The sequence below is a fragment of the Myotis daubentonii genome, chromosome 4 (genome assembly GCF_963259705.1).
Source record: "Myotis daubentonii chromosome 4, mMyoDau2.1, whole genome shotgun sequence".
Taxonomy (NCBI): domain Eukaryota; kingdom Metazoa; phylum Chordata; class Mammalia; order Chiroptera; family Vespertilionidae; genus Myotis; species Myotis daubentonii.
This window is the reverse complement of record NC_081843.1, coordinates 62,722,723-62,734,737: the sequence shown is the minus strand read 5'-3', so window position 1 is coordinate 62,734,737 and position 12,015 is coordinate 62,722,723. Positions and strand designations below refer to the sequence as shown.

The window sequence follows — 12,015 nt, the reverse complement described above, 5'->3', positions numbered from 1 at the left end:
TGGAGCATCTGTGATGCTTGGCAACACATCTGGTTCTGCTGCTTTGGTGAAGAAACATGCTCCTTATCGCAACATGCAGTGGTGTCAGCCGGTGTCAACGACTCTGCCAGCAACCCTGAAAAAAATCGTGTCTATTCCTACGAACATTGTCAACTTCCTGAGAGCCAGGGCTGACATGCTGCTATTTCGAGAGGTTTTGTCAAGAAATGGGAGTACGGGAGGAAGTTCACTGCTGCAATACAGCAATTAACTTGCTTTCCAGAGGACCTGTCGTGAGGCATTTGGTTGCCCTTCAGAGGAAAAGTTCTGCTTTCTTTTGAGGCAGAGGAAATTCAATTATCAGAATAATCCAATAGGAAAAAGTCCATTCCTAGTCTGCTTTACTGGGTGGATATTCTTGCCAAATTATCTAGGTAACTCTTTCCACTTTTACATTCTTTTAGTTCAACTGTCATGCTGGAAGGGCATGTCGGAGGCAGGTATCCACCTGAACATTCCAAGGCTGGGTAAGTGCTTTGGCAAACTAGAGCAAGGAGTGACAAACGTCGCCAGTTTGTTTACAGATAGAAACCCATAGACAGCTGGAACCATTAGATAATATCTTTGAACGCTAATTCTGCCTCCAATGATCTTATCGTGAAACCATGAATACTTAACCCGTGTTAAAAGACATAATGTAGCACACTGACGATGCAGACTTTTCACAGGATGATCTCATTGCCACAGTATGGATTCAACAAGGACTCTGGAGAACGCCAAGAATCCCACCATTTCTAGCCCTCCTCTAATAAAGCCACGGGGGCTCCCATGCTGTTTGTGACTGTTTCCTTTGCCAAGTCAGTGTTTTCAACCCCTGCTGCCATGAAACTGAAAAGTCATAGTCAAACAGATGTCAAAAGTAAACAAGCCTATTGTTGCCGAAACCGGTTTGGCTCAGTGGATAGAGCGTCGGCCTGCGGACTGAAAGGTCCCAGGTTCGATTCCGGTCAAGGGCATGTACCTGGGTTGCGGGCACATCCCCAGTAGGAGATGTGCAGGAGGCAGCTGATCGATGTTTCTCTCTCATCGATGTTTCTAACTCTCTATCTCTCTCCCTTCCTCTCTGTAAAAAATCAATAAAATACATTTAATAAAAAAAAAGTAAATAAGCCTATTGCTATGTCAAAAACCACTCCATAATGTCAATATCAAAGCCAAACATCAGCCTTCTTGTAGAGGCTTACTTTTTTTACTTACAAAATTTGCATTTATCTCAGGCATTAACATCATGAGGAAGGTGATAAGCGTTGGAGAAACATGCCTTTATAAAGTTACTTTATTGTCTTTGTAAAATAATTCAATTTCCATGACAAAAAATGGTATTAAACAGTTTTTATACATGTTTTTATGCGTTTTCTTCAGAGGAGGAAGTCTACAGCTGTCTTTAGACTCTCAAAGTGTCTGCAGCCTAAATGAGGCTAATACCCTCTGCCGTGGTGCTTTGTAGAGTGAAACATTTTAAGGAACAGAATAAACGTTGTGAGGAAGTGAAATTCTTCTATTGAAAAATAAAGCTATCTAAACGGGAAAGGGACCAGCTGCACTGGAGATGGGCACTAACCCACTCTCATTTTGGGACAAGGTTTTAGAATAAAAACGGAAGCAATCTGGATAAAAATATTCGACTTGTTAGATACTGTTTTTAGTTCTCATATTCAATGAAGAACCTGTAGCCACAGATATGTTGAAGAGTAGGACTAAGTTAATAAGGAAAAATTAGGAGCTCAGATCTAGTGCTTTACAGTGTCGTCTTTTCTTGAGAAGTATAGAAAAGGCCTCTGGAAGGCCCCTGTATTAGTTCCCATTGCTGCTGTGACGAATTACCATGAACCTAGAGGCTTAAACAACACAAACGTGTTATCGCAGCAGGTCTGCGGTTCAGAAGTCGGAAGTGGGTTTCACTGGGTTAAAATCAGGATGTGGGCAGGGCTACATTTCTTTCTGGAGGCTCCAGGGGAGAAAGCATTCCTTGCCTTTTCCAGCTGGTAGAGGCACCCACATTCTTCGCCTGTGCCCCGCTTCCTCCATTTTCAAAGCCAATACAGCAACTCACCACCCCTCCCCGCACCCCAGTCAGTTTGTGTTTTCATAATGCCCTGGCTCTGGCCTTGGCAGTGTACTTCCACTGCTCATCCTGGGTCTTGTGCTTGTTGAGCATGCGGTGCAGGGCACGCACTTTCTTGGGCTGCAGACACGGGGGCTTGTAGCACTTCTGAGGTTCTGAGTTTGCTTAATAATAGTGATAACAAGGGCAATGGACTTGCAAACAGCTCAGCTCTTGGCGAGCTTGAACCTGGTGCCACCTGTCATTTGGCAAGGAGTTGTTGGGGGAATTCCACCTTCAATTCACCCAGGTATTTCAGAGCTCTTCCTTCTTGCCCTGAGGGCGTGAGCACTGGTTTGGCCATAGCTGTGCACACAGCCGTCAACTGCCAGACACTCTGATGGTCTCTTCCTCTTTTAAGGATACTTGTTAGATCAGGTCCATGCAGATAACCCAGGATAATCTCCCAACTGTGAGGTCAGGTGACTAGCAATCTTCATCCCAGCTGACACCTCAATGCCTCTTCATCATGCAGTGTAAAATATTCACAGGTTCCAAGGTTTAGAACAAGGTCATCTTTGAGGAGCTATTATTCTGCCTATCACAGCCCCCCCCCCCCCCACTCAGTTAGTATGGTGGGAGAGGACTGGAAGTGCCAGGGAACAGTGAGAAGCAGAAATCAGAAGTAAACAGCCCCTAGTGGGATGGATGGCTGTTCCCTGACTGTACTACCAAAATATTTAAGGATCAGGCTTGAGGTCATCTGCATCTGTACTTGATTCCTACCCCCCCTCCCACCACCCCTGGAAAACCTAGTCTTAAGGAAGGTAAAGATGCCAATCTTGGAAAACCTAAGTGTTAATCCTGACTCTGCCACTTATTGTCTATATCACCTTTGGCAATTCACTTGAGTTTGGCTGAACCCCGATTCCTCATTGTAAAACCAGTTTCAACTAGGAGCGGCAGGGAGAAGATGTGCTGGGATGTGCTGACTGCCAGGGATGCTGGGAGGAAAGTGGATCTCATGGGATCTCCTAAGTTCCACCGGCCTTTGAAGGGAGTCCTGGGATGAGAAACAATTGGGTGCCTCTGCTGTCAGAGGCCCCTAACCCCAGACTTCTGCTAAGGAGTCTGGCTCACACCAGCTGTCAACCAAATCTCAGTCCTACTGGAAACTTCCCCCGATACCCCAGCCAGAGTCACAGTGCTGTGGAACCTCTCGCCAGGGACTCAGCTCGGTGAGGCGTTTGGGCTCTGCCCTCAGAACTGCTTGGGGGCAGCACTAGCTGAAGCCTGAACAAGGATGCAAAGTGCATGTGTACAGGCAGAACACCTATCGCTTCCAGCCTTCTGACGCCCACCTATCTCAGGTATCCTCCAGCTGTAATGCTACTGTGATTCTAGATTAAGCAGAAGTGTTTCTACCGTCTCGAGGTCAGTGGGCTGTGACCTCAATGGGTCTAAGCACCAACAGGCCCCCAAAAGAAGGAATGGCCCCATCCCCACCTTTTGCCAATTTTCTTATTTGCTCTTCCACCCAGGAGACAACAAAGGGAAAGAGCCCGTGGTGCTGGTTGCTTGCCCATGCTCCCCTCACACAGGAGCAGAATTAGATAATAAACAAGTGGAACATGTTGTGCTATGACTGTGAAATATACCTGTTTATTCCTCTGGTATGAGATATTTCCTATAATCTTTGAAAGGACATGTCTAATTTGTTTATTGAATAATAGTTATGTCATGACCTAGCAATAAACACATACAACGAACACAGATATTGTCCCATTTTTGTTCTAGAGCAGCGGTTCTCAACCTGTGGGTCGTGACCCCTTTGGCGGTCGAACGACCCTTTCACAGGGGTCGCCTAAGACCATCCTGCATATCAGATATTTACATTATGATTCATAACAGTAGCAACATTACAGTTATGAAGTAGCAACGAAAATAATTTTATGGTTGGGTCACAACATGAGGAACTGTATTTAAAGGGCCAGAAGGTTGAGGACCACTGTTCTAGAGCATGGGTCTTGATTGGTATATTGGGCAGAATTATGAGATGGCTGTGAAGATTCCACCTCCTAGTGTATATGTCCTGTATAATCCTTGTGTGTGAGGGGATTTAGGAATATGATAAGATTGTCTTCCCCGTGATTAGGTTATGATGGCACAGTTCCTTTAATAAAGGGAGATTATCTTTGGTGGGCCTGGCCTAATCAGCAAGCCCTTAAAGGGACTAGGCTCTTCCTGAAGAAAGCGTTTTGAAGTGTAAGAGAGGTTTGACACAAGGAAGATGCTCCATTGATGGCTATAACTATGGAGGGGATCCACTAAGAGTGGAAAGTGGTCACTAAGAGTGAAAGCCAACAAGAAAATAAGGGATTCGGTCTCCTAACCATGAGGAACTGAATTCTATGGACAAACTGAATGAGCTTGGAAGTGGATTCTTCTGTAGAGCCTGGAGATGAGAATCCGGCTTCCATGTGAGCCCGAGCAGAGAAGTCACGGGAACCATGCCTGGACTTCTGCCCTACTGAACTCACGGCTAATTAGTTGTTTTAAGTCTCTAAGTAGTTGTGCAGCAATAGAAAACTAACAAACTAATAAAATGGTATTCTAGTTAAGTGTGACTTGGGATTTTTTAAAAGACCTTTTTCTTATATCCTGTTTCCCTGCTTTTCTTTAAAGTGTTGCTCTGTTTCCCCTCCACGAAGTTATTTCATTGAATAAAATAAAATGCCATATTGTTAGATTAAAATCTTCTCTCATATCAAATATGAGAGTTACAACTTTTTCTCCCTCACAGTTGATTTGAGATGCAAAGATGTCTATGCATGCTTTGGGCTGGAGAATCAAACTGGAAAACACGGATTTCAAGAATTAAAGCAGACAATGTGTGCATTTTGAAGTAACTCAGATATGTTTCATTCACAGCATCCAGCTATCTTGATACACAGCAACCCTGACATAGCGGTTGAAGGTAAAGGAGAAGTAATGTGAGCATAAGTGCTTGGACATTTTAATATCTTTTACCAATAAACAACAGTAGAATGCCACGCATCTGAATCCGTGCTTTTCCCAAGGAAAACCTGTATATTACCTTCTGCTTCCTGACATGCAGCTGGATCCTATTATAAGAGTAAGACACACCATGGGGAACATGCTTAAACTTTTTAGGCTACAAAAATGAAAGTTGATATTCATTAATTATATGTCTACATTATGCAGATTGACCACTGTATTATATACAACATAGTGAAAGTCACTATTAAATGGCTTGTTGATAGCTCCTCCTAGGTAATTTACTAAACCTTATTTACTGAGAGTCTGTTAACCACAAAGGCAGGATTTGGTGTCAGGTCAAAATCAGAACAAACTGTGACTTTGTGGTTGATGGCAGAAAAAAATATTCTACATCAAAGGGAGCTGAGAAAGCAATATGATGTCCTTCTAACATTTAATTCAGGAAGCACTGCATTTCCAGCAAAGCTTAACGTAATGCAGGTAGGTGAAAATATCAAAACGTTAATGATTAAAACCCACCAGTTAAAACCTATATTCTCTACCTTTGTGAAAATTATAGAATTGAATTAAGAGAAAAGCCACTGAAATTTAGATTTAAGTAAATGCCAACAATGGATTCTGGAATAAGTCTGAGGATCACAAACCCTCAGCTGAAGAATGGTTAGCCGTTTTAGTAAAAAGGAAGAACTCTCACACAGACACATACAAATACTCAAAAGGCCATAATGTGCAAAACTTCAAGGTCTGGGGATTCAGGTAAACCATGACTTAGCTTTTACCAATTTTAACCAAAGTCTTCCCAGGTGCTAAAGTCAGCACTAGAGAAAAGCTATTATAAAAGCACTATGTTAAGTAATTAGAGCTTTGTCTGCTTCAACTTCTTATACCATCTATATAATTATGTTGAGAGAAAACACTCCAAGCTCAAATGAAATAAATGACTTCAGTTTATGCCCACACGGACCTTGTCAAGTAGCCAATGACTTGCCCTTTCATTGTGAGTGACTAATATCAATGTTGGCTCTAAAGAAAGACACTTTTCATAATCGCCCAACAATCTGCTAAGTGAAAACATATGGATAGGCTTAGGCAAAGCCTGCCAGGGGTCTTTGCGGAATGGAAAACAGGTGCTCTCATTCTGTGCCACGTAATACCCCATTTACCCCCAAGTCCAAAGGTTATAGGACTAATAGTTGCCTTGTGGTAATCAGGGAAAGCCAAGACACTGGCCTTGGTGAAACATCTGGGACATATTTTACATACTTGCAACATATGCTTCAGGTTCAATTAAAGTGAGGCTTTGGCACATTTATTAATCTTTTTTACTTTTATCCTATAAGAGGACCCACTGACCTGACCCTAATATTATACCATATGAGAAAACAGAGAAATAATGAGAGCGAGAGGTCAGCACCTGCTCGTATGGTAAAAAATACATTTGTTTTCTCATGAAATTCCATTACGCATGACTCTATACACAAACTTTAAATAGAGGAACCAATGCATTTTTGAAAGTAGGAAATTACCCTTCTCCCACTCAGACACACTGATAGCCAAGACTTACAAAATTTACCGCTGTGAGAGCCAGTCAAGTGATGGAAGCTGATAAACAGAAACTTGAAGGACCCCCTCATATTTCCATTTCTTAGAGTAAAAACTTTGTATTTCAAAATATCCACTCTAAGATTCTTTTCTCTATCATGCAAGCCCTTAAAGTATGTTATAAGTTATTACATTTGAGATTTTCTTTTTGTTCAGATGTGATTTTTATGCTATAAATTACATTACGAATAAAAAGAGAAACCTCCTTATATATCACTCAAATAAAGAACTGGATGTATGGAAATCAGCTCACAGTCCTTTCAGATGGAAAACACACTGTTCGCTGGCATTCTGTACAGAAGAATACAGTTGAATTCACATAGTAATTTAAGCACTCCTTTCAATCAACTTTAGAAACTAGATCTAAAAACGAGTTAGCAAGGCGTTATCAATTTCAGACCACCAAACACTGGATCACAAAGATGCCACTTCAGAGATTTGCTCTTATGTCCACCATGGTGTATTCTACTTGGCATCTATGTTTTGGTAAGCTGGTTAACCAGGTGTGCTATTGATTTCCCACGGCTAACATCCTCTCTCTTAAAAAATGACCATAAAGAAGGGATTAGTGGTATAGAATACCAACAAACTGGCTATAAAATACAGGCCGACTTCAAGCAGGACACTGAAGTACTAGACTTCACTAAGGGTTTCCATTTATTAACATTTCTGGGGAAATGCCCGCTGTCAGAATGGATCTTTATAGTAGCTTTAATAATAAAGCAGCAACAAGCGAGGGAAAATGGCCATAAATGGATGGCAGCTCAGTGTTTATCAGCAGAGAAATGATGATTCAGAGCTGGCATGTTGCCTTAAAATACAGTCTCTCTACAGCTCTACCACTGACCTTAACAATAAATCATATCATTTATTGCCATAAGTGTATGCTTATGCTATTTAACATTAAAAACAAGCACATAGGTGTTTTTGCAGAAAGATTTTTGTTAGTTTATATTTGATGATGTCACTAATGACTAAATGATGTACATAAGAAAAATTTTACATAAAAGCTCTATCAAGTTAAAAATGTTTGAAATCACATTAGAAGGGAGAAAGTGTGTGTGTGTGTGTGTGTGTGTGTGTGTGTGTGTGTGTGTTTCCATTTTCCTTTAAGCATTAAATATTAGGGAAAAAATCATTTGGGAGTTAACTAATCACTGTGAATTTTTTTTGACATTTTCAATGCTAACTTCCAGCACACAAAATCTTAAACTAAAATATAACTGTACATCTCTACTGGAACCAAAGGTCAAGGGTATAAATGAAGATACACTGTTTTCCTCCTTTCTTCAAAAAAATTTCACTGCTTTACTAGAACAGAATTCAGATAGTTTCTGGTGAAGGTCAAAATCTGGTTTTAGATGCCGAACAGCACAGAAATAATGAATGATAGCCTCCCTCCCTCCTCCCAATCTCACCCTAGGACTTTTTCCATTTTAGATCTTGACCTGCCCAAGCACTATAAACCAGCATCGCTACCCTCCTTGCCACAGACAGCCGTTCTTCCAACCCCAGCCGCTGCTGCAGTGGTGCAAGGTCATTCTAATTCCTCCCTCCAGTTGTCCTCCCTCCCCAGGGGACAACCAATCCAAGCAGTCCCAGAAACTAGCTGTTATTTACCGTGGTCACCATCCACAAGCCAACCAGCAATTGAAAAATGAGCCTCTCTGACCACACTTTCCTGACCAAGGAGCCATGGGGCCGTTCCAAGTCAAGTCTAAGCAGAGGGCAGTAGCGCTGGGATTATTTAAATGCCCTCCGCTCACATGTGTTCCTCTGATGAGCAATTTTTCGAAAATTACAGATGACAATATCCATGTTCAGCTCATGCAGCCTGCTATTTTTTCTCTTCTCTCTTTTCCCCAAAGTGTAGCCTGATTTGTAATACTCAAGATAGGACAAATTTTTGCCCTTCAAAAACAGTTGTCACTGCCGTTATCTTCACGCGAGCTATCAAGTTCCAGACAAGCTGAATTATTTTATTTTATTTTTTTTTTTTGTTCCTAGCAGAAAAATATTTGACCCAGCTCTGGACAAAAGCGAAGAGGATTTATAGCCCTCTCTCCCCTTTGCAACATGCGGTGGCATTGTTAGGATGATAAACAGCACTGTCCAATTTTCTGGACTCGAACACTTCAACTCCTTCTTTAACTGTCTGTGAAAACAGTGTCAGGCCTACATTTCCCCATCCCCAGGCACCCAAGTGCTGGGAAAGATAATTACCTTGTCATCTTTGTCATCTTCTTCTTCCTCGTCCTCTAGCATGTCCTCCACTACCTGCAGACAGAAACAGAAGTCGTTTTCATGCTCTTAAAAGAGAGAGTTTTGTTCTGTCATTTTGAACCTTTTGGAAATGAAAACTTTATTAACATTTGAAACAGAAGCATGGAGAGGGAATATTTGATCTAGAGATAAGGATGAGGGAAATGCCATGCCTTTAATTGATTAAAACCAGGGAACTGAATCCCAGTCAGGAAAACCCATTGTGTGAAATATTCTGTGACAACTGAAACAATTTGAAATAATGCATAAGGTAAATGAACATAATTTGAGAGATGCTTTAAATCAGGAAATTTCCTTTTTACCTACACTGCTGTCTATATTAATTAGGCATTTTAAGTTTGGAGCTAGATAACTAAGCAGAAAACAGCTCTGCTATTTTTAATTTACTTTCCAGCAAACTCTAAGATAAAGAACTATATCTGTTCATTGATTCGTGCTGGTGATCAATGGCATAAAACTAACAATATCTCTCATGACTCAAATTTTAATTCTTATGTATAAATGTCAAGTTCTAACTATCTCTGTATTACTTTTTAATTTTATGAATTACCTGATATGCTAACTTTAATTCTGTGATTTTATAACAAGAATGAACATTATTATTGAAAACTAGAAATATATTCAATAATCAAATATGTGTAATATGTATATAATATAGGTGGATATGCATGTATGTAGGTGGGTATACATGCATGCCTTTTTTTATATTTTATTGATTTTTTTACAGAGAGGAAGGGAGAGGGATAGAGAGTTAGAAACATCGATCAGCTGTCTCCTGCACACCCATTACTGAGGATGTGCCCGCAACCATGGTACATGCCCTTGACAGGAATCGAATCTGGGACCCTTCAGTCTGCAGGCTGATGCTCTATCCACTGAGCCAAACCAGTTAGGGCACATGCATGTCTTTTAAATGGTTCCTGGCTTACCTACCTCAGCAGAATGGAATAGTCATTTCGGATTCACCACATAATTTCTGCTTGCCTCAATCAGTATATAACTACAGCCATTATTTATTTATTTTAAATATTATTTTATTAATTTCAGAGAGGCCTAAGGGAGAGGGAGAGAGAAACATCCACACTGAGAATCATGGATCGGCTGCATCCTGCACGCCCTCTACTGGGGATCGAGCCCACAACCCCGGCATGTGCCCTTTAGTCCACAGGCTGACACTCTATCCACTGAGCCAAACCAGCCAGGGCGTACAGCCATTATTAATGGAACTTCAACCTGTTTCAGGTGTTGTATTTTGGTTTTACATACCTACACACACAAAAATATCCCTTAGAAACCAACAACTAAAAAAATTGGGGGGGGGCACCCTAACCGGTTTGGCTCAGTGGATAGAGCATTGGCCTGCGGACTGAGGGGGGTCCCAGGTTTGATTCTGGTCAAGGGCATGTACCTTGGTTGCGGGCACATCTCCAGTAGGGGGTGTGCAGGAGGCAGCTGATTGGTGTTTCTCTCTCATTGATGTTTCTAACTCTCTATCCCTCTCCCTCTCTGTAAAAAATCAATAAAATATATTTAAAAAAATTGGTGGGGGCATTATTCAAGTAAGTGGCGATTTATTATGATTCTATTTATGTCAATTCTCATTATTGTGACCTTTTTATTTTTTATCTAGTCTGTACCTCCATCTCTGAATAAACTTGATAGAATAGTGATTAACAAATATTTTAACCTTTCTCCCAAAGCTCATAACTTTAGAAGATAGAGACCACCAGTCCTCTCACATGACTTTCTGATACAAACAGGAATATGCTTAATTATCGAATGAAAACTTCAATAACTAAGACTGTATTATGCAAACAGTTACATAAACTAAGATAATATGTCAGGAATCCCAGTTATTCTAATAATTTTTCTCAGATATTCTAAAAGCATTAACTGCTTTAAAAGAATAGCCCCAAAACAAGCCTTCAGAACTGATATAACTCACAGCATCTGACAACCTGTGAGATGGTTCCTAATATCATACTTTAAATATTTTATCATATGGTAGAACTCCTTCGTTTGGACATTCAGCATTTTGAAGAAACCGTAGTAGCACAATATCTGTTTCCGATATCTGGTGAGAGTTTACCCTTATTTGGGGACATACAAAGCAATCAGCCTCAGCAAGAAAGGAGGATTCTTGACCTTCGCTCTATAACTATATCCTGCCACTCCATAGCACTATTATAAACCCCCTTGTCCAAGGAACACAGTGCTAGGTACTGTGGGAGTACAAAATGAGGAACACCTAGATAATTCATCTCTACTCATGTCAGCTCTAAAGAGGCTTATAACCCAGTAGAATTTAAATGAGGACTATCAGATAATTTTTCATGTTGACTTTTAATTTACTGAAATGTTTAAGTATTCATATACTAAGTATACAGACAACAATAATTAGGTGCTATATGCCAGGCTATTCCAAATTGGACTATTTGTGATGGAAATTTAAGTAGGAAAAGCAGTCACAATATTTCAGTATATATGTTGCATCTAAAGAATTCACCTCACAAATAGCTGAACTAGAAATTAAACCAGACTGTGGGACAGTAGAGAGCAACCTCTCAACCCCTACCCAGTTCGAAAAGAAAAGAAAAAGAAAAAAATTCACCTCTCACAAGATTTTTAAAAAATGATTATAATTTTGTATCTCTAATAAAATGATGTTTTAGTCACTTATCTATTTTATTTTTTTTTCCGATATCAATCTAAGTGGCCATTGATAGACAAATAGATTAAAAAGTTTACGCCTCAGCCATAAGCTAGAATGAAATCTTGCCATTTGCATCAACACAAATGGACCTAGAGAATATTATGCTAAGTGAAATAAGCCAGACAGAGAAAGACAATTGCCATATGATTTCACTTATATATGGACTCTAAAAAAATAATCAAAACAGAAACAAACTAATAGATATAAAGATCATTTTTATGTTTGCCAGATGGGAGGAGGGTTGGAGGGATGGGTGGAAGGGGGAAGGGCTTAGGAAGTACAAATTGATTGTTACAGAATAGTCATGGGGATG

At 40.4% G+C, this 12,015-nt stretch overlaps 1 protein-coding gene across 11 annotated transcripts in view; it reads right to left on the bottom strand.

Moving 5' to 3' along the window:
• MCTP1 (multiple C2 and transmembrane domain containing 1) overlaps nt 1-12,015 on the bottom strand; it is a 441,268-nt gene that overhangs the window by 57,828 nt on the left and 371,425 nt on the right. For all 11 annotated transcript variants that reach the window (XM_059694087.1, XM_059694091.1, XM_059694090.1 and 8 more), the window contains one exon: nt 8,930-8,983. In XM_059694087.1, coding sequence (XP_059550070.1) covers nt 8,930-8,983 — 54 coding nt within the window. The remainder of the gene's footprint in view (nt 1-8,929; nt 8,984-12,015) is intronic.